Source organism: Lithobates pipiens, unplaced genomic scaffold, assembly GCF_037356315.1.
Source record: "Lithobates pipiens isolate NorthernLeopardFrog02 unplaced genomic scaffold, aLitPip1_a1.2 Scaffold_19, whole genome shotgun sequence".
NCBI lineage: Eukaryota > Metazoa > Chordata > Amphibia > Anura > Ranidae > Lithobates > Lithobates pipiens.
Window position 1 is genome coordinate 442,297,865 of NW_027507764.1, and position 26,257 is coordinate 442,324,121.

The 26,257-nt window shown below is 41.9% G+C and overlaps 1 protein-coding gene across 3 annotated transcripts in view; it reads left to right on the forward strand.

The window, feature by feature from the left end:
• Window positions 1-26,257, forward strand: part of SNTG1 (syntrophin gamma 1) — a 923,961-nt gene that overhangs the window by 848,978 nt on the left and 48,726 nt on the right. For all 3 annotated transcript variants that reach the window (XM_077492670.1, XM_077492672.1, XM_077492671.1), the window contains one exon: window positions 21,687-21,816. In XM_077492670.1, the coding sequence (XP_077348796.1) occupies window positions 21,687-21,816 (130 nt within the window). The remainder of the gene's footprint in view (window positions 1-21,686; window positions 21,817-26,257) is intronic.

Genomic DNA, 26,257 nt, shown 5'->3' on the forward strand with positions numbered 1-26,257 from the left:
GGCCACTAGATGGTGCCAAATACCAATTTATAACACTACCCATAGATTAACATTACATAGCACTAACAGACAAAAATACCAGCGCTATATATATATATATATATATATATATATATATATATGCCACTGTCCCCCCAATCACTGCATTTCTGCATCTAAAAGAAGAGTGCCATTACTGTGCAGGCGCAAGCAGCAGAGAGATGACATCATCTCTCACTACCCGCTCTCACTCTGGAACAACAGGGACATTGTCACTGGCAAGTGACAATCTGCATCTGGGGACAGGCATCGTAGCAAGTGACACACTCAGGGCTTCTACTGATTCTGCATTAAGGTGAGTTGAACTATTTAATTTTATATTACAATGAATAATAGAAATAATGTGCTTCAATCATCCTGACACCATATTAACCATGGTGCCGTGATGATTGAAGCTCCAACACCAGCCATTGCCCTGACAAATTGCCTGCAAAAATTTTGGCAATGCGGCTCCCGAGAATAGACTCTGCCCCTATATGGTGTAGGGGCTTTTTTGTAGATAATTTCAGAAAGGCCAGGCTTTGCATTTGTTTCTGGAACAAATTATGCTCACAGTCCAAGGTTTTACTGTACAGTGTCCATATATGCAGAAATTAAGTGATCCTTCCTGTTCTTTCTTAATCCATTCAATAACGTGTCCATACAGTGCTCTCCTACAAATGTCTCTGTGTGTTCTTTCTTCAAACACCAAACAGTGCACTGGTGATATTGTGTTTTAATAATCCTTCACCAGCAACACAGCGAACTCACCAGAAACAAATGACTAGCAGCTACAGGTAAGTTACTCTGCACTTGTTTTTACAGGGTTCTGTTGACACCATCCACTTCTAAGATAAACCACTCTGCTTCTCCTTTATGTTCCTTTCACAGAAAAAGTCATGTATTGTGGAGGAGGGAATAAGAGCAAACGACCATAGCATACCGTCATAGCATAAAAACATTTTAAATTGCTTTATTTTAAAATCACCCAAATTACTCACAATGTACAGTGCTTATACTAGCCCTATGGTATGGGCACATGGGTGTTTAGCAGTACTTGGGTACCTGCTCTATGGATCACATCCCGGCCAGGGATTCCTGGCCAGGAAGTAATGTTGTATACACCTGGGGAGTAGGAAGGTACCGCTCAGTATGCAATCCAAAGAGCAGGTACCCAAGTACTGCTTGACACCCATGTGCCTATACTGTAGTGCTAGTAGAAGCACTGTACATTGTGGGTAAGTTGAGTGATTTTAAAATAAAGCATTTTAAAAGGTTTTTATGAAATGGAGAACACACAGGTACATCTGTATGAGAGACTTTATTGAATGGATTGAGAAATAACAAGAGCACTTGATCACTGTATATATGGACACTGTGGGGGTTATTTACTAAAGGAAAATCCACTTTGCACTGCAAGTGCACTTGAAAGTTCACTGAAAGTGCACTTGGAAGTAAAGTCACTGTAGATCCAAGAGGGACATGCAAGGAAAATAAAAAAAACAGCATTTTAACTTGCACGTGATTGGTTGACAAACTCAGCAGAGCTTCCCCTCATTTCAGATCTACCCCTTAGATTTAGAGTGACTGCACTTCCAAGTGAGCTTGCATTGTAAAGTGGATTTTCCTTTAGTAAACAATCCCCTGTATTTGTTTAAGTATATAAACATTTGCATTTGTTTGACACATAAGCGCTGTATATACTGTAGAGTATTGCAAATTGCATATTCATTCAGTTAGCCCATTTTAGATTTAGTGTTAATCAATGCAGGTTTGCTATATTAGCCTTTGACTGTTATAGAGGAACAGTGTGAAGTGTTGGGTGACACTTTGTGCCTGTGCATTAGTAAAGGCTGTATATTGAAAGCACAAGTTACAATATTCAGAAGGTTCATACTTGAGGGCTAACATCTTAATCTTGTTCAGAAAAGGTGCTAAGGGGCCCAATCTGAATGCTGTAAGATACTGAAGCAGTATCATTTACTATATGCAGATTCACATCATGATAAATGACTACATCCAATTTATTGTATATAGTGCCAAATGAGTTCCATTCTTCAACTCAATCATGCGACTTGGTGAGGTTGAGGAAAATATGTATATATTTAAGTAATTTTATTATCTTTTTGTAATTATTTGTTTAGAACTGTGAATTTCCTAAATGATTTACAGTACGTATGTACTAAACCTTGAAATAAGTTATGTTTTATAGACAAGCAGAATATACCACATTTGACAATAAAGCAAGGTTACAAAATAGCCATATGTTGTGTATTAGCATAGACTCCCTTGGTGAAAAGCTTAAAACAGGAACACCTGGATAAATGACTTAGAATACTACAGACATTAATAACCAAGCAGGCCACACAGCTATCTAGCATAAATATAGAGGAGTCATTAAAACCAAATTAGCATATTGTTAGGCAATAAACCAGCATGAGTATTATGTTGGCTTCAGCAGAAACATTGTCTGATTAACGTCAGTGATATTCTTTTAGCAGTCATATAAAAGACTATTCAACTTCAACCATAAACATAACTCTACCTACTGTACCTTTACAAGTCAGAGTGGGAGAGTAGGTTCTATCTATCTATCTATCTATCTATCTATCTATCTATCTATCTATCTATCTATCTATCTATCTATCTATCTATCTATCTATCACATTGACATCAACTGAAACATACAGTAAGCAGGCAATAGATAGCTGTAGGTAGATAGACAGACAGACATACAATTCTAATGATTTATTTGTTACTCTTCTCCTTGTGAACCCCTTGCAGATGAGGGATATCATTAGCTATATCAAATGCATAGCAGAATAGGGCAAGTGCCTATTATATTGTTTCATCTTTCAAATCTTCCCTCCAGGATTGTTAAATAGTGTGTAGAAGCACGTACCACTGCTGTAATATTCTTTTTAAACCTTAACAGCTCATTAGGTGCCCTCATTTAAAGTGACCTTAGGCATTGCATTCTGTGAGTGCACCCCTGCTTGTTTAGATTATAAACCAATGCTTTTCTACAAACACGACAGCGCCATAAGAGTCCAAAAGTACAACATGCACTGATTAGGATACTAAGTTTTTTTTTTTTTTTTATTGGGCTCCAAGTATTCAACAACAAATGCAATCATTGGCATTTTCCTCATATCATTTTATGGCACAGTATAATGACTTGGCTTTGATTGCACTATAATTATATTGGAGATGCATGTGTAAAGAATTTAAAATGATGCCCATAATGTACTTTTCAGATAATGAAATGAATTGTGCAAAGAAAAACTTCTAAAACAAAGAAAAATATAGAGAAAAGCCACATGGTGGCCATTAATCATGATTAAAATCTATTATGCCGCGTACACATGATCAAACAATCCGGTGGAAAAGTCCGTCAAACTCAAGTTTGCCGGACAATCTGCCCGTGTGTAGCCTCCGGCTGACTTTTTTTACCCAAAAGTCCGGCGGACTAAGAAAGTATTTTTGCACTCCAATCTGCCGGACTCACTTTTCGGCGGACAGTACGGCCGTGTGTGTGCTAGTCCACCGTACTTTTGAAATGAGCAGACTTTTCCCGCGCGGAGAAAAGTCCACTCATTTTGAGTGCGTCTCCAGGTAGACGGGGCCAGCGAAGGAGGCGTCGCTGGCCCCGTCGCCTGGTATGGACTTAAAGGGAAACCCCTACGCCGAAAAATCGGCATGGGGGTCCCCCCTAGGTCCACATCAGACCCTTATCCGAGCACGCTATCCGGCCGGCCAGGAAAGGGGGTGGGGACGAGCGAGCACCCCCCCTCCTGAGCCGTACCAGGCCACGTGCCCTCAACATGGGGGGTGCCTTGGGGAAGGGAGGCCGCGCGGCCCCCCCACCCCAAAGCACCTTGTCCCCATGTTGATGAGGACAAGGGCCTCTTCCCAACAACCCTGGCCGTTGGTTGTCGGGGTCTGCGGGCGGGGGGCATACCGGCCCCCCACCCTATGTGAATGAGTATGGGGTACAATGTACCCCTACCCATTCACCTGTAAAAAAAAGTTAAAAAAGCACAACACACAAGGGTTAAAATAGTTCATTGCACAGCTCTGGGGGTCTTCTGTCCGTCTTCAGGGGTCTTCTCGCCGGACTCCTCCGCTATCTTCTGCTCTTTTGCTCTTTTGCTAGCTCTTTCACTAGCGGAGGAGCCCGGATGATGTCACAGTCTCAGAGAATGCTGGGACTGTGACATCATAATGGGCGGGGACATCATCCGGTGATGTCCCTATATAAGTCGCCACGCGCCGCGTCCCTGTCATTGTGAGCGGAGACAGCGACGAGACAACATCTGAAGAGAAGAAGAGAAGAACAGAAGACGGCGACAGCAGCGACAGAAGTCCGGGCCACCGCTTATAAAAGAGCTAGAAGAAGGCGCGGTGGCCCGGCAAGATTAACCGAAGAGGGGACAAGACCCCCGAAGAGGGGGACAAGACCCCCGAAGTCGGAAGAAGAGGGCGGCGGCGAAGAAGAAAGCCGGGCTCCTCCGCTAGTGAAAGAGCTAGCAAAAGAGCAGAAGATAGCGGAGGAGTTCCGGCGAGTAGACCCCCGAAGACGGACAGAAGACCCCCGGAGCTTTGCAATAAACTATTTTAACCCTTGTGTGTTGTGTTTTTTTTAACTTTTTTTTTACAGGTCAATGGGTAGGGGTACATTGTACCCCATACTCATTCACATAGGGTGGGGGGCCGGTATCTGGGGCCCCCTTATTAAGGAGGGCTCCCGGATTCTGATAAGCCCCCCGCCCGCAGACCCCGACAACCAACGGCCAGGCTTGTCGGGAAGAGGCCCTTGTCCTCATCAACATGGGGACAAGGTGCTTTGGGGTAGGGGGCCGCGTGGCCCCCCCTTCCCCAAGGCACCCCCCATGTTGAGGGCACGCGGTCTGGTACGGCTCAGGAGGGGGGGCGCTCGCCTGTCCCCACCCCCTTTCCTGGCCGGCTGGGTAGCGTGCTCGGATAAGGGTCTGATGTGGACCTAGGGGGGTCCCCCACACCGATTTTTTGGCGTAGGGGTTCCCCTTTAAGTCCATACCAGGTGACAGGGCCAGCGACGCCTCCTTCGCTGGCCCCGGCTACCTGGAGAAGCGCTCAAAATGAGCGGACTTTCCTTCGCCTGTGTGGGCGAGTCCGTTCATTTCAAAAGTACGGCAGATAGTCCGGCGGACTTAGTACGCCATATTAGTCCGCTGAAAAAGTGCCGTGTGTGGGCAAGTAGCTCGTTCGGAAAGTCTGGCGGATAGTCCGGCGGGAAGTCCGCCAGACTAAGACCGCCAGATAGTTGGCTACGTGTGTACGCGGCATTAGTGGTAATAAATGGGCAGATATTGTTACAAAGGTGTGCAAAGTATTTTGTTGTAATTGTGTGGCAGCCTCACACAGGGTAGTAACTCAACACACAATCTGGGCTCACAGCACTCCTGGACTGAGTGGTTCTTATTGCATAAGGACTGCCTAGCTCAGGGAGAGAGATCACCTGTCACTGCGGACATGGAAGAATAGGAACGACCCATAGGAGTTGATTGACTAAAACTGGAGAGTGCAAAATCTGGTGCAGTTGTGCATGGAAGCCAATCAGCTACTAACTTCAGTTTGTTTATTTAGACTTTGACGAAAAAAACTGAAAGCTGATTGGTTTTTATGCACAGTTGCATCTGATTTTGCACTCTCCAGTTTTAGTACATCAACCCCATAATGTCAATGCACCATGCTGAAGATTGCTATATAAGAACAAAAGCAGGGTAGAGAGCCTTGAGGATTAAAAAAAGAAAATATGCATTAAATTATACTTTCTGTTAGTGTGTGTGCACACACCATTTGTATACCTTCTCCTGGGGTTTTCTTAAAAAATGAAAGGGCCTGGCCACCCAGACAATACACAAAACACATTTATAGTTTAAGCCTAATTCTGCAACATGTCTCAGTGCTCAGGTTATTTCAAGTATACAGACTTAAGCATACCAAAACCTTAAAGTGTATCTCCAAACACAGCTTATTTTATCAATAATGGATACATTTTGAAACTTAGTAGACACGTATTGCTCTTTGTGGCCCCACATGGGATATTTTCCTTCATTTCCTGCCCTGGTCCTATCAATAGGACAGGAGGTAAGGAGAAATATCAAAGAGGTACACAGACAGAAAAAAAAAATACTTTTTTCTTAGAATAGGATAAACCCTCAACAGCTTTGCACTACTACTGCATTGGTTCCTGTTAGTATTTTTCCTTAATTGCTGTCCAGATTGCAACATTGTCACATGGATAGGAAAAAAAGTCAGAGGAAATCGAATTAATAAGGCTAAAATAGCAAAAAAAATTTAATGATTCTTACTTTCTCCTCAAAAAAACTAAGCAAAAAACAAAAAAAAAAATATAGAGTATATACTGTATAAATACAGTGGGTATAAAAAGAGGGTTATACTTTTTCCAACTCAGTGATACTGTTTTGGAATTTTTGCATTTCTTTCTGACGTGTTAGTGTTCTATATTTCACTTGGATGCTATAAGTTGCACTAAGTAGCTATATATAACAAAAACTATGTCTTTCGGGGTGCATGCGTGGCATGTAGCTGGACAGTGGCTTGTGATCTGAGTTTCCTGGGCAGCGGAGACTTCTGCCAGTTCCTCAAGGCCACTTAGCAGAAATGTTCTCCTCTTTTGATACCGCACCCCCTGACAAAACATCCAGCACATGCTGCTACCTAAGAATCGCCGCAGAAAACTGGCGCAAAGATCCCTGACGACATATTTGCTTTAGGTGAGGGAACAAAACAAGATATCCCAAGATGGTGCCTGGCTAAAACAGGCACAGTCTTATACCCATTCTGGAGAGACTTCACCTGCATACTCTACGGGAAATAGTGAGTATTCTCTGAAACTCACTAAAGCACTCTTGATGACAGCCAGTCAGCAATGTATGAGAAGCTAGCTCAGAAATTCCAGTCTGAATTGCATAAATCTGCCAACACTTTCCCTAGAGATTTCAGCCCTGGGTAATAGAACTGACTTACTAGGAACCAAGCATGATGAGCTTAGTCTGGCATACACAGACCTCATGAAAGAGCATGAGACACTGTCAGACACTGTTATACAACTTCAATCCCATCTAAAAGACCTCTGACCCTGCTATAGCGTCCTTTACATGCGTCATGATACACAGAGCTCTCCGTTCCAAACCGCCACCTGAAAAACCACCCAGGGACATTGTACTCTGTCTGAAAGTTTTCTTGATTAAAGAGGAGATCCTGAGGGCCTCCTGTAACACCCCAAACATTCAACTGGATGGGGTTCCTATCCAAATATATCTGGACATCTCTCCTACAACCCTGGACAAGCACAGGAAAATGAAGGCAGTCACTACAGTGTTGCAGGCAGCTAGGATCCGTTATCATTGGGGGTTTCCATTCAAGCTGCAAGTTCCCCACAATGGCACCACTTACACAGTCACTACAGTACCAGAGGGTAAGGAGCTCTTGGTGAAGTTTGGCCCTGATGGGTTTACTTCCTATTTGATTCCCTGCAAAGGTAAAGCATAATGGACTACTATGCATCGCATAGTAGTCCATTATGTGTCACTTACCTGACACAGGAGCCAGCGAAGTCCCCGCTGTCCCCTGTAGTTCCGAGCATTCATCTTCTTGGTGAGTCTCGCTGCTCCGGCGCTGTGATTGGCCGGAGCAGCGATGACGTCACTCCCACGCATGCACACGGGAGCCGACACTCGCGGCATATCGCCGCGATCTGCGGCTTACCAGTGCGCTTGCACGCCGCTGTCTACGGCGCATGCACCGTAGAGAGCGGTGGCTGTCTTCAGGTAAATATCCCCTAAACCGTATAGGTTTAGGAGATATTTCTTGGACCTACAGGTAAGCCTTAATCTAGGCTTACCTGTAGGTCAAAGTGGTTTTTAAGGGTTTACAACCACTTTAATGCTGCTGCACTACCACGGATGCCTTCCACTCCACGTACAAATTCAATCTGGGTAATTACTTCTCCTAGAAGAGACTGTGATGGTCAACGCTGAGAAGTATTTTAACTCTCTTTCACAAGTACTGTGATTACCTATCATTCTCCTGTTTTTTTATGGGTTGCCCACTGCCAGCAAACGTATTTGATACCAGTTCTTCTCCAGAAGTAAGCTGAAGTCTTGTAGCACCCATTTGGATGCCCCCCCCCACTCTACATTCACCCATACCTAGTGTTCTGTCACACTGTGTCTGAATTGTTTATTCTTCACCAGGCATTTAAACTTACAGTAACTTTTATTGTTTTTCAGTCTCATGACTATTTTGACTGACTATTTTAATTTATTAGAATTTTGGACCACATTTCTTCAGGTCGGAGAGGTTCTTTTTCCTCTGGCCCCCTCATAATAATGAAACATAAAAAAATTGTTTGTATGATCCGTTTTGATTAGTATATTGGTTTGTTTTGCTTTTTCCTACTTTCTTTCTTTTTATTTTTTTGTGGGCTACAGACCTTTCGGGCCCTGAACAATTAGCAACTGACTACCTAACGAATGACAATGCAAGTCACTTACACCTAGCAGTATTTCTATCTGGTTGGATAATGGCTGTTATTGTGTTACATTAATGTTCTCCTGGACTTGTATTCTCTAGATTTAATTTGCTGCCCCCCCCCCCCCTAAATTCACATGGGCCTTCATATAATCTCCCACAACCTCAAGGGATTTCATTCCCCACATAAAAGGAGAAAAGCCTTTAGATCGTAAAAGCTCTTAGGGGCAGATATTCTCCTACTACAAAAAATGCATTTCTCCTCACATAACCAACCAACTTATTTTGATAGATCATTTACACAATACTAGTTTACCACATTTGAATTCAAGTCCAGAGGTGTAGCTATATTTATTTTAAAAAAAATTATGTTAAATGTACAACATGTATATAAAGATTCTGACAGCAGGTTTATAATTGCTAAAGTTTCTCTCCAGGGTAAAATTATTACTCTGTCCTCTGTGTATGCCCCAAATGAATCCCACACCACTTTCTTTAACTCTTTCTTTACGGTGTTAGATTTAATTCTCCACACCTTGTGATAGTGAGTGATTTTAACTTAGTAGCTCACTTAAGGCTAGACATGAACAGAACAGTAACTTTCGGCTAATGCCTTCCCGAAGTCCCTCCAACATCTACTTAGATCTCATCAATTATTCAATACCTGGTGTGTCCATAATGCAGGGGCACGTGATTATACCTTTTATTCCCATCCTCATGACATCTACTCTAGGCTGGACTACATATACTGAACCACAGTCCTATTGGCAAACTCATCTTTATGTCTGCCCCTGGTCTGGCCACCAAATAGTTTCCTAGCATATTTCACATATTGGTCTCTCCCCTACAGCTGCGACCTGGCATCTTAATGACTCCTTACTTACTGACTTATCACTAGTTACCCAGATTTCTGAATACTCTAACAGAATATTTCACTCTAAATGATGTGGATGAGATTTTGCCTGTGACCTTATGGGCAGCCCACAAGGCCGTCATGAGAGGTCACCTAATAGAAATAGCCACAACTAGGAAAAGACAGAAACTTAGAGAGATACATTCCCTTACCCTAGAATTAGAAAAACTGTACCATCTTCATGCTCAAACACCATCTATGGATCTATTGACTGAAATAAATGGGAAGAGGGTTGCTTTAGATACTTTGCTCTCATAACAAACAGAAAAATCTCTGCAATGGTCTAAGGCCCATTTTCTGCTACACAGTAATCGGCCTCTGCCATGTTTGCTAGAAAATTAAATCAATCCATCCAACCTTCCCACACATATAAGCTTAGAAATGCTAATGAAAATATTATTTCTCACCATTATTTCTCACCATAAGGACATCCTAGAAATCTTTTCCTCATACTACCAAAACCTTCCTTCTATGCCCCAAACCCAGTCTTGCCCCGCTTCCCAGGCTTCCCATCTTAAAAAACCTCTAAGGCCCCAGACCCAGATGGAATTTCTATTTCTTACTATAAAAAGTTCTCAGGGTCTCTAGTTCCTAAATTAGCCAAATGACTACATCGTGTTTTAAAAGGAGATCCTTTTCCGGAGGAAATGCTCCTGGCCAACATGTCCCTGAATTAACGCCCTATCTTGGTAATAAATAATGATCTAACATTTTTTCACCGACTCCTTGCAGACCGCATGGCATCCATTATCACATCCTTAGTTTCTGCAGATCAAACCAAATTCATAACCACTAGACAAATTACAGATAACATAACCTGACCTCTAATGTTATTCAAGATGGTGATTTGTTCATCAAACTCCCTGGTTGCAACTTTTTTTCCCCCTGGGTAGAGGAACAAGACAGGGATGCCCCCTCTCCCCTCTCCTTTTTGCCCTAGTGATAGAGCCATTGGCCTGATCCATCAACCTAAATCCTAACATTAAAGGATATACTAAGAATGATAGAGAATTTAGACTAAGCCTATATGTGGATGATGTCCTTATGTGTTTGACTGACCCGCTAATCTCCCTACCAAACCTCTTGTTCACACTTAACATTTTCCAGAATATTTTAGGCCTGAGAGTAAATCCCTCTAAGTGCGTAGAAATGCCTATTAACATCCCACAACCCCAACTGGACAGCATATGATATAAATTTGACTTTTCTTGGAGAAAGTGTACCTTACAATACTTAGGAATCTGTTTGGCACCTTCCCTTAAACTGACTCACAATTACCCACAAGCTTTTCCAAAGTTAAGCAAATGGTGAGTTTGTGGTCCACTTATTCCATGGCAGAGTCCAGGCAATAAAGATGTCCGCCCTTCCAAAACTGTTATTTTATTTTAGAGCCCTTCATCTATACGTTCCTTGGTCAGCAATGAAGGAGGTCCACTCTTTTTTTATTTTATGCTTCGCTTAATGGAATAGTGAGTCAATCCTTACATATTTAGTCACAATATACAGAGAGGTAAAATCTACTTCCCAGGTCTACTCGCTTAGCCTCGTATCTGGGGGAACCTACGTTCCCACCAGCATATGCTGGGGAACCTGAGTTCTCTAAATGGGTTGATATGGCCTTGGAGTCTCTGACTAGGGAATCCTTATTTTGTTCATTTGCTTACCTTCAACAGAACTACCCCCTCCCTGGATCCGAATTTTATAAATATTTACAGATCAGACACTTTTTATCATCTATCCCCTCATTAAAAGAAGGAAAGGCAGACTCCCCAGTTGAGAGCTTATGCAGAGAAAATTCCAGCGACAGAGGGACTATATCTATTCTATATGAATATTTAAATGAGTATTCTACCTTATCCAAATCTCCTGTTATGTTGGGTTGGGAAGAGGAGGCAGGCCAGTATTTTACTGTGGAAGAATGGTTAGACATGGTTTTGAATATGCATAAATGTACACTTAGCTATTATGGAGACGGTGGTAAAGCTCCACACAAGTTGGTACTATACCCTGGTCAAGCTGCATAAATTTTACCCACTTGTACCTGAAACTTGCTTCCGGGGCTGTCCAGATAGGGGTACACTCCTTCATACCTTTTGGATCTGTAGAGCTCTTCAGTCGCTGTGGCAACAAGCTACTAACAAGATATGCCAGATAACTGGCGAGCAAATAACTTTGACTTACAAGATTTGTCTCCTCTATGCTTATTTTCCTGAGTTTCCACCTCCTTGCCAAAAATTGGCACACATTATTTAATGCCATTCATTTGGCTATCGCCCATAACTGGCGGTCTCCCTAGGTACCATGGTCTCAGGTACTCCATTGCATGGAATCCATAAAACTGATGGAAAGAGTACAACATACAATTATGGACACTATGCAAATGGGAAGGTTGGTCTGCCTATTAGCTTATCAATGGATTCCTATATGTTTCTACCTTTTATATAGAATGTTGTGTGTAAAAGCACAATTTTGATCCCATTAGCCAGCCCTTTTTGCTAACATATTATTTTGGTTTATCTGCTTTCTTTTGTGCTATGTTTTTAACGGAGAAAAACTTTTATTTGTTCAAGTTTAATCTGCAGTTTTTGGATGACACAGATAATTTCTCTGTGCTTTTCCTCTTGTATTTTCTGAAATGTATCAATAAAAACATTTGTAAATGAAAAAAAAAAACTGTGTCTTTCTTCATTTCAGGCTGCAAAGAAACAAAATGTGATTGTTTTAAAGGGGGGTTGATTCTTTTCTATAACCACTCTAGACATCCAATAATATGTCTGGGTCTCACTGGTAACATTTCATTTTTTAAGAAAATTAATTGAATTTTCTTATGATAGTGGGGTCAAACTGACATTCAATTTCCTAGTAAGGGGAACATTTAAATGAACAGGATGTAAAATTTATGTTGAACAAACATAAATGTAATAGTGATTGTGGTTTTCATTCGGAAAACCCATTCACTTTGTTTAAATGTTAAACGCAAATGGTTTTTGATGTACATTACTGTTTACCTCCTGTAGCAAAGCCTAGCAGGCTCAAAAAAGAATACATTTGCTACAAGAAATGATGTAAAAAAAAAAAAGGGTAATTAACTGCAGTACAGCAGAGAGGCCACCAGGGGGCACCTATGCAATTACATTAATGGTTACAAAGCTGCCACCATGTGCTGGTTGTATGGTAAATTTACCTTTTTATTCTGTTTCATGTAACCTGAATTATCCATTGGGAATGCTCCTGCGCTTTGCTTAGATGGTGATCAGTAGGGATTAATCAGTTACTTGCTAGATCATAAATTAAAGCCCTTTATGTAATATTCTGATATCTGTATACCAGAGCCTGGAGTTATGGTTTTGTTTTGGTAAATCATTTTTCATTAAACCCTCTGTACTTCAAACTGAATGTACTTTAATGTGAATGGAATCAATATGATGGATTCCAAATTGCTTATTCTTAAAAACACATCAACAGATAATATCAGCTAGAGTTGCCATCATGTGGAATATCTCCACCGCATAGGGGGAGAGACCGACATAGAGTCGTGCCGACATTGCATTTAACATGACTTTATGATCCATCTATTGTTTCTATCCAAATGTTGTGGACGAGGGAGAATCTTCTTTTGTTATTATGGGGTCACAGGATGTGTTTGTATACATATAGCGTTGCCTTTGTAAAGATTTATCTATAAACTGTGTTTCACAGGGCCTTGGATTTCCCAACAAGTGCCTGCATACTGTTTTTTGAGCCTTTTAAAAACTGCACAAGTGTTGAAAAAGTGGACTTTGCTTTTCCATGTCGATCTGTCCCCTGTGGGATGGAAATATTCCACTTGATGGTGTCTCTAGCTGATATTAGCTGTTGGTGTGTTTTTAAGAAAAAGCGAGTTGGGTTCCATCGTATTGATTCCATTCACATGTACTCTTGAAGAAGATTATTCCAAATGCATTGAGTTTACATGTGGATTTTCTTGGATCATTACATCTATATGAACCAAAATTAGACATACAGTATTTTATGCTTTGCGGTATTCTTTGCTTGTGTGTCTTTTATTTATGTTTATATAAAATGTCTTGATTCTGTATCATTTTTAATAATTTTTCTATATGGACACCCAAAATCCATAGCTACTTAATTTTGTTTAAAATGTATAAGATTTCATATTCTCTATAGAAAAAGTGACATCACTCTATACAACATAGAGGGACTACCGGGGTCATAACATTTTATTGAAAGAAAGATCCCAAATCCCTAGAAAATACTAAAGGTTTCAAATGGAATGCCTGGAATGTGTATTAAATCATAAATTCTTTTGTAATAAGGGAACATTTTATCCTAGCCTAGCAAATTGTGGTATGAACTGATTGGAGAGAAATTATATATTCTAAAAAAGATGACCAAAACTAAAATATACAGAATATTTGTTGATGATATATTCGTCATATGGAAGAGGTATACATAATAATTTATGCACATTAAATAAAATAAAAAAATTATAAAATTGAGCTTAATAGGTTTTTCTATCATGTGAACAGATTAGATTTTTAGATCTAACAATCTTTAGAGTGGAAATAAAAACATTGACAAGACATTATTTAAAGAGACTGATAGGATTTCATAGTTCTCTGTCTCCAGCTGCCTCCACATCAAATGGATAAATAACATACCTAGGGGTCAGTTTTTCAGACTAAAAATGAACCGTGGTTCAATAAAGGACTATTAAAAAAAAAAACACTGCAATGGGAAAAAATTGTGAAAAAAGGATACAATATGAATTCTTTAAAGGTTCATGAAATATCAGAAATAGAAAGTTGCTGCAAGAAAAGACTAGAGTAGAATATAATAGTGAGCAGGTGAGCACCCGTATATTTGTAACCGATTTCAATTCCTCAAGAAGTGAAAGCAAACAGGGTCACTTATCCAGTGCTCAAGATAAGAAGTAAATTGAACTAAGCAGCTGCTATAATCAAATATAACATTAAGGAGGAAGCAAAAAAGTTCCAAAGAAATGTTTTTTTCCAGCTAAAGCAGTGCGCAAAAAAAAAAAAAAAATTTAAAAAAAAAATGCATATGAGCAACCAGCACTCTAAAAATATAAAAATTGTGACAGTCCAGGTGTTGAGTAATTTGTCAGAACACAATTCATATCATTGCAGAAATGTTCCACCATCACCACTCCTTATGATTCCGCTCCCTATAGGAATTGCAGTCACCAGACTCCTAATTATCAATCGCCTTAGTGAATCAATCCAGCTTTATCTCAGCAACTCAAGGACATCAGCATGCGATTTCAGTAACTATCAAATCAACAGGGATATGGCATCCTGATCCTAAACATTCCAGACTGAACACACCCGCAATCTTCTTATTCCACTCATGTAGAAGGAAAAAGAATCCTCATAGTGTGAAACTGCAAACTTTTATTGACCCAAAAATACCCGACCCTTAAGCTATTGCAATTACACAAAGATATATTTAAAACAGCATTCAGGTAAATCATACACTGCTGGTGAAAATAGTTCCCATAATCTCTCCGCCTCAGGGGAAACCACATGGCTTGCTGCACTAGGGAATTCTCTCCCGGAAACCACCACCAACGATCTGTTTCTTTCTGAGGTGGTGAGATTATCAGAACTCTTTTCACCAGCAGGGAGTGGAATCACAAGGTGTGGTGATGGTGGAACATTTCTGCAATAATATGAACTGTCTTCTGACAAATTACCCAACACCTGGACTGTCACAATTTTTATATTTTTAGAGTGTTGGTTGCTCATATGCATTTTTTTTCTTAACTTTATGTGTTTTTTTGAGTGCTGGTTAAGTTGTAAAGAACCTATTTCTTTGGAACTTTTGTGCTTTCTCCTTAATGATTTCAATTCCTATTAGACTATTTGAATATAGTTAAAAACTATTGGTATATCATCAAGAAGAATAAATTACTGTATCCACTACTAGCTCATAAACCAAAGGCTTTCGAAAAGCACCCCCCTGTATTAAATTAAAACTGGGAAGAGGAATGAAAAGAGTGGTGTAGAATTGTATGTATGCAGAAGATGTTCCTTCTGCAAATCAAATAAATGTAATTAACCACTTGCTTATTGGGCACTTAAACACCCTTCCTGCCCAGACCAATTTTCAGCTTTCGGTGCTCTCACACTTTGAATGACAATTACTCAGTCATGCAACACTGTACCCAAATACATTTTTTGTTCTTTTTTTCCCACAAATAGAGCTTTCTTTTGGTGGTATTTGGTCACCTCTGGGGTTTTTATTTTTTGCGCTATAAATGAAAAAAGACCGAAAATTTTGAAAAAAAAACGCATATTTCTTTGTTTCTGTGACAGAATTATGCAAATTATTAATTTTTCTTCATACATTTTGGCCACAATTTATACTGCTACATATCTTTGGTAAAAAATAACCCAAATTTGTGGATATTATTTGGTCTTTGTGAAAGTTAGAGAGTCTACAAGCTATGATGCGAATCGCACAAAATTGATCACATCTGATGTACTGGTGGCCTATCTCGCTTCTTGTGACCCGAACAAGTCAGGAAAGTACAAATACCCCCAAATGACCCCTTTTTGGAAAGTAGACATTCCAAGGTATTTAGTAAGAGGCATGGTGAGCTTTTTGATGTTGTAATTTTTTTCCCACAATTCTTTGCAAAATTAAGATTTTTCATTTTTTTTTCCACAAAATTGTCATTGTAATAGGTTATTTCTCTCACATGGCATGTGTATACCACAAATGACACCCCCAAAAAAATTCTGCTACTCCTCCTGAGTATTACAATACCGCATGTGTGGGACTTTTTCACAGCCTGGCCACATAGAGAGACCCAACATGCAGGGAGCGCCATCCGGTGTTCTAGGAGCATAAATTACACATCTAACTTGTTGACTACCTATTACACTTTTGAAGGCCCTGGAGTACCAGGACAATGACACGTGACACTGATGACAGATGGCACTGATACGTGGCAATGATGACACTTATACGTGGCACTGATGACACGTGGCACTGATGACAGATGGCACTAATATGTGGCACTGATGACAGATGGCACTTATACGTGGCACTGATGACACGTGGCACTTATGCGTGGCACTGATGACACGTGGCACTAATACGTGGCACTGATGACAGATGGCACTAATACGTGCCACCGATGACAGATGGCACTAATACGTGGCACCGATGACGCGTGACACTGATGACAGATGGCACTGATAAGTGGCATTGATGACACGTGACACTGACAACAGATGGTGCGTGACAGGTGGCACTGATGACAAATGGCACTGATACGTGGCACTGACAGATGGCACTAATATGTGGCACTGATGACAGATGGCACTATGTGGCACTGCTGACACGTGGCACTGATGACAGATGGCACTTATACGTGGCACTGATCACAGATAGCACTGGGGACAAATGGCACTGACAACAGGTGGCACTGGGGACAGATAGCACTAACAGGTGGCACTGGGGGCAGGTAGCACTGGGGTGGATGGCACTGGGGCAGATGGCACTGGGGTGGATGGCACTGGGGCGGATGGCACTGGGGCGGAAGGCACTGGGGCAGGATGGCACTGGGGTGGATGGCACTGGGGGAGGATGGCACTTTTTTTTACTTTTTTTTTTTTTTTACACTCACAGCCACTGCAGCCGTTCATCTCTCCCTCCTCACATGCTGTCTGTGTGAGGAGGGAGAGCGGCGCTGAGAGATGATCTCATATGTTATGAGATCATCTCCCATTGGACATGCTGTAAACGGCCGCTGTGATTGGCCGTTTACAGCGATCTGTGTTTGCCTGTCTCTGGGGGACACGGCAAACACAGAACTTCCCTGATGCGCGCTCGTGGTGGCGCACATTGCGGAAGTAAATAACAGGACGTCCAGGGACGGCCTCCCGGACGAAAGCGCCTGCTTTACGGCCGTCATTTGGCTATAGGGCGGGCGCGAGGAGGTTAAAGGAGGATGTTTACATTTACTTTTCATTCTATATGGCAGCAGTTTACAATAAGGTCTATTATTTCACGTGTTACAGTCCTCAAGGTGTGGCATAATTTTTGTAGTTTTTATAACTTTAATAAAATAAGACAACCAAAAAAGATTTTTAAACGGGCACATAATATATATATATATATATATATATATATATATACATATACACACACACACACATACAGTATATAAAGACAAGCTTGTAACTCATCGAAAACATCAAAATAAAACTTCATCACAGTGTGCTCACCTTTCAAGCCCCGTGAGTGCTGCCTTATCTTTTGGACTATTTGTACTTCATACTTTACAACAGTTTGTTGATTAATGTGTAAAAATATGCAAGATGCTAGAATAAAAGAATGCAATTATTGACTGAGCGCTTGAGAAAGTCCTATTGGGAGAACCATGTTGAGTGTGTAGTGAGGGAGAAATGTCTTAATGTTGAACACGGTTTACATCAGTATGCATGTCAACTCAGAGGAAGAGTTTTCAGTGATCTATCAGGGCTTGGTAACGTGAATAGTTTTTTGTTGTTTTTACTTTCTTAATAAAATAATTTGCTATACTAGGAGAGTCTTCTATTTATGATGGGGTGAGAAAAGTAAAGCTTTAACCCCAGAATGCGTGTGACTTAGCGGAGGAATTTGTGGCTCTGAGAGAAGCACCAGATGGAGAATTTAAAAGAAAGAAAGAAAGAGAGTCCACTTTAATAGACTTTATGATAATTTAGAAGTCACTATTACTATTCGTGTAAAAGAGAATTATGGGAATAGCAAAAAAAAAAAAATACTCACCTATATGGCTGCAGTACTGCACCCAGCTGCAGCTGTCCCCCACTGACTCTACACTGAAAACTGAGCGATCAAACACTGCTGATCACTCAGTTCTCACGAGTTCTCTGATCCAGCGCTCCACTAGAAGTATAGCCAAACCTTTAAAGAAAAGAAAAGAAATGTAGAGACACAATGAGGCTCAGTATACACCTCTGCATGTGGCTGTGGGTGCGGGAATCACATCTGTTACTGCACTCACAGCCAAATCGTGCTGCTCTTAGGAGACACATGGGGCTGCCATTCATTCTGTGGGTGAAGGAACTGCAGGGAAATCACATAGTTAAACAAAAAAACGTGATTTCCCCGCAGCCACATTTTTGAAAAGATGCATGCACCTTTTTTTGGGGGGAAACGCAGGCACAGCAGTCCATTCATTTCAATTGGATGTTGTGTCCATGCAAAGGCGGTCTGCACAAAACACGGATTTGTAAACCTTGGGAAATGTATGGTTTAGGTAGTGGAATGGTTTTATTATTGACATCTTATCATGAGAAAATACTAGTAATATAAACAACTCTTGTAAAATGTTTATCCTAGTCTGGTCAGATATATTTCTGTACTTATTTACCGATTTGCATTTACTAAGGGGCATGTTTGGTGTGGAAAGCAGTGATTCAGCCACATTAAGGTCACTCCACTATGCTTTATAACTAAGGCTCAAGGTATAATTATTTATCGCAATTTGTATATAGGTGTATATATAGTGGTGCACTATTTGCATTGGAGGAAATATGAAAGCTGGAGACGTATTGCTGTGTCATAAGAACACATTAGGTAAATTTAACTTCAGCAGAACTATGCAGGAGAAAGATGCTCCCAAATAGACTAATTTAAAGTGATTGCAAAGCTTTGTTTTTTTAAATAACAAACATGTTATACTTACCCCCTCTGTGCAGGGGTTTTGCACAGAGTGGCCCGATCCTCCTTTTTTGGGGTCCCCCCACAGTGCTCTTGGCTCCTGTTCTTCTCGAGTGCCCCCAAATAGAGCCGCTTCCCATGGGGGCACTCAAGCGGGCGCGCTCCCGAGTACTGCTGCTGCGTCCATTGACACAGACAGCAGGACTCGTCCCCGCCCCTTGGCTCCCGTGTCACTGGATTTAATTGACAGCAGTGGGAGCCAATGGTTCTTGCTGCTATGAATCTATTCAATCATTTTTATTCAGTTTTCAGAATTGCAGTAAAACATTACAACGTAATACAAAAAAAGTACAAAATGGTTCTGTCAACATAAACAGTAAACAATAAGTTAACAATGATTGCATGTTTTAAGGTTAATGAGTTTAGGACTCTTAGTAGAAGATAATAGCTCACCACTTTCAGTACCAGTCACACTCATTCTGACACTTTACACCCACTGCTTTATTAGTCTTTGCTGCTGATAGACAGACTGAGAAAACAAAAGGCACAGTGGTAGTGGACTAGCAGATGAAGGCAGAGTCAGAACAACTATGGTAACTTTCTTGCTGTTACCATGGGTTTCACACAGTGTGGGCCAGATTTCTGTACAGGCAGCACAAACCATGGCCTAGGGCAGCAGGAATACCAAGATAGTACAATAGCTTGTGCCCTTGGTTCGTGGAATAGTGTACCATGTACTTATAGTTCTCTTTTTATTGATCTGTATGTTCAACCGAACAGCCAGCAGTGTAGGGTGGCAGCTTGCCTTATTTTCCATTTGTCTAATAAAGGTGATGGATGAGTTGCTGATGAGTTGATATGGCCTTTGCATGTCTTGTGTAGCTATGACATTTGATCATGCTAGTGTACTACAAAGGCTAGCCAGGCGACTGGAATAGGATGGAGATGGACATTTAGTCACACTGGTTGTTATGCTTGCTTTGTTGTGATCTATTTCAGGATGTCATTCCATCCTGAAATTAGTGATGTATGCATTTTGATGAATTCCCACATTTTTGAGTGGGTTTTTACCTCAAGTTTCCTTATGGTTCTGCAGTTTCCACTATCCTTCAGAAATACCTGAATTAAACCCAGAATGCATGTGTCCAGGGCAATAATGTAAATGTTTGTATCCTCTTTAAAGTGAAGGAGGAAAAAATGTTTATACTATTTAGCACCCTCTACTTAGGTAGGTGCTAGAGTTAGGGTTCTTTTGTGAGTGCTGGTAAATTTAGACAGGCATAGCTGCTTTGATCTGTGTGGGCTGGGAGTGGCTCAGAGTAGGCTGGTGACTCACAAACAGCATCACTTCTCGGTTACCTCCCTCTGGCTTCCAGAGGATTCTAGAAGAGAGGAGGGGAAGAGAGGAGGAGCTGCTTGGGGTGTTCTAAGGAGCCCTGGCCAATCCCCAACTTGGAGTGGCAGGGGGCAGGCCTCCTTTAATACCAAGAGTCAGTCCTGCTGGGGAGGAGTTGTCGGGTTGAAGAACTAAGGATGGAGTGCTAGGCTATGAGGGCCTTTGAGGGCCTCAGGTGCCTGAAGGATCCCTTTAAGAACACATAAAGGATCTGTACCGGAGGCACAGAGAGGATTCAGAGAGGGCAACATGAGCTTGTACTGCCGGGCAAGTCTTAAGGAGGGAACCACCGGTGTATGTGCAGCCAGGAGGTCAGTGAGTGACAGGCACAGTCGGGAGGACTGGGGAGGCATTCCGGAGAAGAGTGGGAGAGTGCAGTCTGGGATGGGTGCAGAGCCAGTGGTAAGGACTGTGATGTCACGGGCAGTGGAGTCAAGCAGCTGCAGCCAGGAGGGCTGGCAGGGCCTGAAGAGGGATTGCTGGAAGCAGTAATCCACCATAGGTCAGCTAGCGCTAAAAGACTTTCTATTCTATTTTGCTACATAAAAAGGGATCCATGGTTCCTGCCTACAAATGACAGTTTCTGTGTTGGGCCTAAATATGTGCTAGCTATACCTGGAAGTGAAGTGTAAGGTGCAACAGAGAGAGAGAGAGAGAGAGTATGAGAGAAACAATCTGTAAGCAAGTGTTGTTCTGGAGGAGATTGGAGCTGTAAAGTGTATATCGTCGTCTCAACTGATTAAAATACATTCAATCAATCATTCATTATACTGGGCATTCCATAAACTCCTATCCCTATCCAAGTTCAAATCCCTCAATAAAATAACAAAACAAATATCTCTACTGTTCATTGTCTCCAAGGTGACTGGGAAGTGGCTGCTGGACTGGGCAGGGTGGGCCAAGGGTTTCAGCAGCCTCTACGGGGTACCACTACAACTATATAAATGGAATAAATACAGAAGAATTATGATTTTTTCATTTTAGTTTTATTTTTTTACTCTAAATATGCATGATGTTGTAACCATGATCTTTTTTTCCCATCGTTTGGTTATTTGTTTGTGTTATTGTAACTGTTTTCTAGTCTCAGTTGATGTGTTTAAATCATTTCTATATTTACAGGCAGAATGCATTTCAGATCACTGCGGTAGATGGTGTTTGCAGTGGAATAATTCAATGTTTATCTGCTGATGAGTGCATTGAGTGGCTGCAATCTATATCAACTAATATTTCAAATCTCACAAAGCACAATGTAAGTAAAAAATGTATTTTGACTAATTTAAAAAGCCTTTTGCCTGTAATTCTTTAGTTCTAATGCCTTTGAGATACCGCTGCGTCTTATCTTAAAATAAGGGAAGCTAAGGGCATCTTTGTAAGCAATGAATATAATACTATAACTACCGTATATACTCGAGTATAGGCCGACCCGAATATAAGCCGAGGCCCCCAATTTACCCCCAAAAAAACTGGCAAACTTATTGACTCGTGTATAAGCCGAGGGTGAGACATGCCTGTCCATCCCTGTGTGTGTGTCCGTCCATCCCTGTGTGTCCGTCCATCCCTGTGTGTCCGTCCATCCCTGTGTGTCCGTCCATCCCTGTGTGTCCGTCCATCCATCCCTGTGTGTGTGTGTGTCCATCCATCCATCCATCCCTGTGTGTGTGTGTCTCCATCCATCCATCCATCCATCCCTGTGTGTGTGTGTCTCCATCCATCCATCCATCCATCCCTGTGTGTGTGTGTCTCCATCCATCCATCCATCCATCCCTGTGTGTGTCTCCATCCATGTGTGTGTGTGTGTGTGTGTGTGTGTGTGTGTGTGTGTGTGTGTGTGTGTGTCCAGCCTACCTTTGTCCCGAGCCTCCGTCCCGTGCCTTGCCTCCTTGCCTCCGTCCCGTGCCGTGCCTTGCCTCCTTGCATCCGTCCCGTGTCGTGCCTTGCCCCCGTCCCGTCCCGTCCCGTCCCGTGCCGTGCCGTGCCTTGCCTTGCCTCCATCCCGTGCCCTCTTTGTCGGCGGCCATTGTAAAGTTCAAAAGCTGCGCCGCCGCCTTCGCCTGTGATAGGCGGAACACTGAATTTCCCAGCAGCCTGTGTTCCGCCTATCACAGACGTCGTATCATCCTCGTCCGTAGTACGAGGATGATACGATGTCCGTGATAGGCGGAACACAGGCTGCTGGGAAATTCAGTGTTCCGCCTATCACAGGCGAAGGCGGAGCCGGAGGCGCGGCTTTTGAATAGAATGGCCGCTGTCTGTCTGCTCGACACGCTGATCGAGCGGGCAGACAGCGATGACTCGAGTATAAGCCGAGGGGGGCACTTTCAGCCTCAAAAAAGAGGCTGAAAATCTCGGCTTATACTCGAGTATATACGGTAAGTCATTTATAAAACATTCATGAAAAGTGAGCTTCTGCCTGGGGTTTCATTTCTCATATCATATCAAGATTCAGGGGCATTGTTGTATAGATCTGTTATTTAGTTCTGGACCAAGAATTCTAAATGCAGAATACTAATTAGTATTGAAATAAATCATTGCTATTAGCAAAACATTTTCCATTGTAATGGATCAATGTTGCGCACAAATGTATGCAGCATTAAACTAATAGATGATCAATGTCAAAAACAGAGCTGTTCTTCAAGCTAAAATGTTTTCAACTTCATTTTTTATAGGAGTCATTTGAAAGTCTGCATAAAGGTTACATTGCTGTGTTTGTCACAAACCTTTATACATTTGCAAGAAAAGGTTTGTGATCTCTGCAATTATCTGGATGTCTACATGAATGACTCCTGAACTGAGATCTGATCTTCATTACAAGGCTCGATTCACTAAGTTATAATGCATACAATAGGAATAATTATTTTCACACAAGTAAACCTTATTTTAAGAATAATTATAATTATATTGATTGCTATTGCTTAATGAATTGAACTTTAGGACAAAAAGATTAAACAGTTTTATTAAATCACAACATATGCAGCATTTTAGGTCATTGCCATAACTTCATTGTTTAGATGTCTTAAAGCTGAGCTCCTGGCATAAAAACACCATGTAAGTATAACTAAACACAAAAATGTAATATATTGCAGCTTAGCAGTCCTTAAAGGGGTTGTAAACTCCCCGTGTTTATTCACCTTAATGCATAGGAAAGGACACCTGGCAATCACCGGCCCCCGAGCCCCCTGTTTTACTTACCTGAGCCCTGAATGCTTTAGTTTAATTCTTTCAGGCTTTTTTCTCTTTAGTTCAATCTGGTTTTCCTGGGAGTAATGCATATTCTGTCCTTGGGTAGCTATGCTCACTCCTCCACTATATCTATGGAGAGTGATGTGGTTGTTATATAGGTTGGACATAGACTTCAAGCAAGTCTGCCTTTGATCATCTCTATTGGTAGCTTTGGATTTAGACTTTATTTTCATTATTTATTAATTGAAGGCTCAATACATGTGTTTTTGAATAGGTTGTAATAATGCTTTGAATCCGTTTTACATAGCAGCACAGCAATACCTTGCACATCCTGAATCAGGCTCTGTTGCATTGCAAGGTGCTGTTAATTTAACACAATGAGTTTACTATCAGGGGATAAGCCATGACTTCATCAACGTGCTGCTACTTTCCCATTGAGTAGGCTTGAGTGTAATTTATAACCAAGCTTTATAACTGAATCGCAGCTTAATGTCTTAAATAATGATGGGGGCGTGGCAATCAGGTAATGTCATCCGGAGGCCACTCCCCCTTGTGACGTCACATACCCACCCTGCCCGGGCAGTGACGTCACATGGGGGCGTGGCCTCTGGGTGACGTAATCCGATTGCCATGCCCCCTCGTTATTTAAGGAGTGCAGGACATCTGCGCCGACAGATCAGCGGGATGCAGCATCGGAGGAGGGTTGTCGGCAGGAACATCGGTGGCGGCGGTGGCAGTGGAAGAAAAACACCGGACAAAGAAGACAGAAGAGCAGAAGAAGGAGAAGACTGGAGAATGAAGATGCGGGAGAAGATGGAGGAAGAAGCGGAGAAGAAGATTTTTAATAAAAGACTTGTCAAAAACTGTCTACTCTATTTTTTAACACTACACTACACTACTTTTTTTCCAGGTGAATGGGTAGGGGTACGATGTACCCCATACTCATTCACATGTTCCAGATTCTGATAAGTCCACTGCCCGCAGACCCCGACAACCACCGGGCAAGGGTTGTCGAGAAGAGGTCCTTGTCCCAATCAACATGGGGGCAAGGTGCTTTTGGGGTGGGGGGCGCAGAGCCCCCCGACCCAAAGCACCCATCCCCCATGTTAAGGGCATGTGGCTTGGTATGGTTCAGAAGAGGGAGTTTACTCATCCCCTCCCTTTCTTGACCTGCTGGGCTGCATGCTCGGATAAGGGTCTGGTATGGATTTTGGGGGACCCCATGACATTTTTTTTTATTTTGTCGTGGGGGTCCCCTAAGAATCTATACTAGACCCCAGGCCATTTTTTCACAATTTTTTTTTAGCCAGCATTTTTTTTACATTCGGCGGAAAGTCAGCTGACAGCTGATGACTCATCGGTTGCTAAGGATGTGGCAGCCAGCTTCCCAGCTATTTCCTTAGCAACCAGCTATATACAGTGTAAATGATCGCGGTAAAAATGCGTGTACAAAAACGCGGCAAGCACCACAAAAAGCACTGCAAAAATGCTCAAAAGCAACATGCATAGATGGGAATCGAGCCTAAAAGGTCAGAGCCGCAGTACTAAAAATTTGATGTTTGTGTAGTTATTTCCCCTGCTGTTCTATTGTTTTCTGACAGGGAGATGGCCCCCCGCGCTGGACTTCTCCAGTCAGCAGTCTCAGCCATTGAGAATGTTGATCAGGAGCCAGTTGGCGGACCTTTTACAGTCATACTCCTTCAACAGAAGCCAGCCAAACCAGTGGCTCCTGCTGCTGTGTGAGCCAATGAGGAGATAGAGCCCCAAGAGAGCAGCTGTTCTCATGCACATCGCTGAATCAAGATGGGGATGGGGCTCAGGTAGGTATTGGGGGGTGGGGGGGGGCACACCCAGATTTTTTTTTACATTAATGCAGGGATCTCCAAACTATAGCCCTCCAGCTGTTGTGGAACTACAAATCCAATGAGGGATTGTAAACTCTGACATTCACAGACATAACTGGGCATGATGGGAATTATAGTTTCTGAACAACAAGAGGGCCATAGTGTGGAGACCCCTGCCTTAATGCATAGAATCACTTTAAGTCAATGCCTAGTTTCACATCATGTCCTGTAGCCTTGCTGTTTTCTGTTTAAATTCTGCTGTGGTGGAAGAAGAGCTGCTTCCTGCTGCCAATAGAGACATTGGTTCAGTACTGGACCAAATACTTCCTGCTTTACTGTAATTGTGCCCTTAAGTGATGGCTGGTAACCGTTCTCTTACTCAACACCAAAACAGCAGGAACATCGGAAAGATACTACAATGTTTTGAACTCATCTTTAAACACATTGTACATTTCATTAAAGCCCAGGGAATTGTGTGATGACAGACTGTTGGTCTAAAATCCCACCATTAGTATGCTCCATCAGACAATTGTTGTCCAACTTTCTGACAACAAATGTTGAATGGCAAGCTAGTCAATTTTCAGCGGACAATGGTCTGTTGTCAGATTTTCCTATTTTCTGTACACAAGTCCCTCACACAAAAGTTGAAAGTACAAACATGCATGC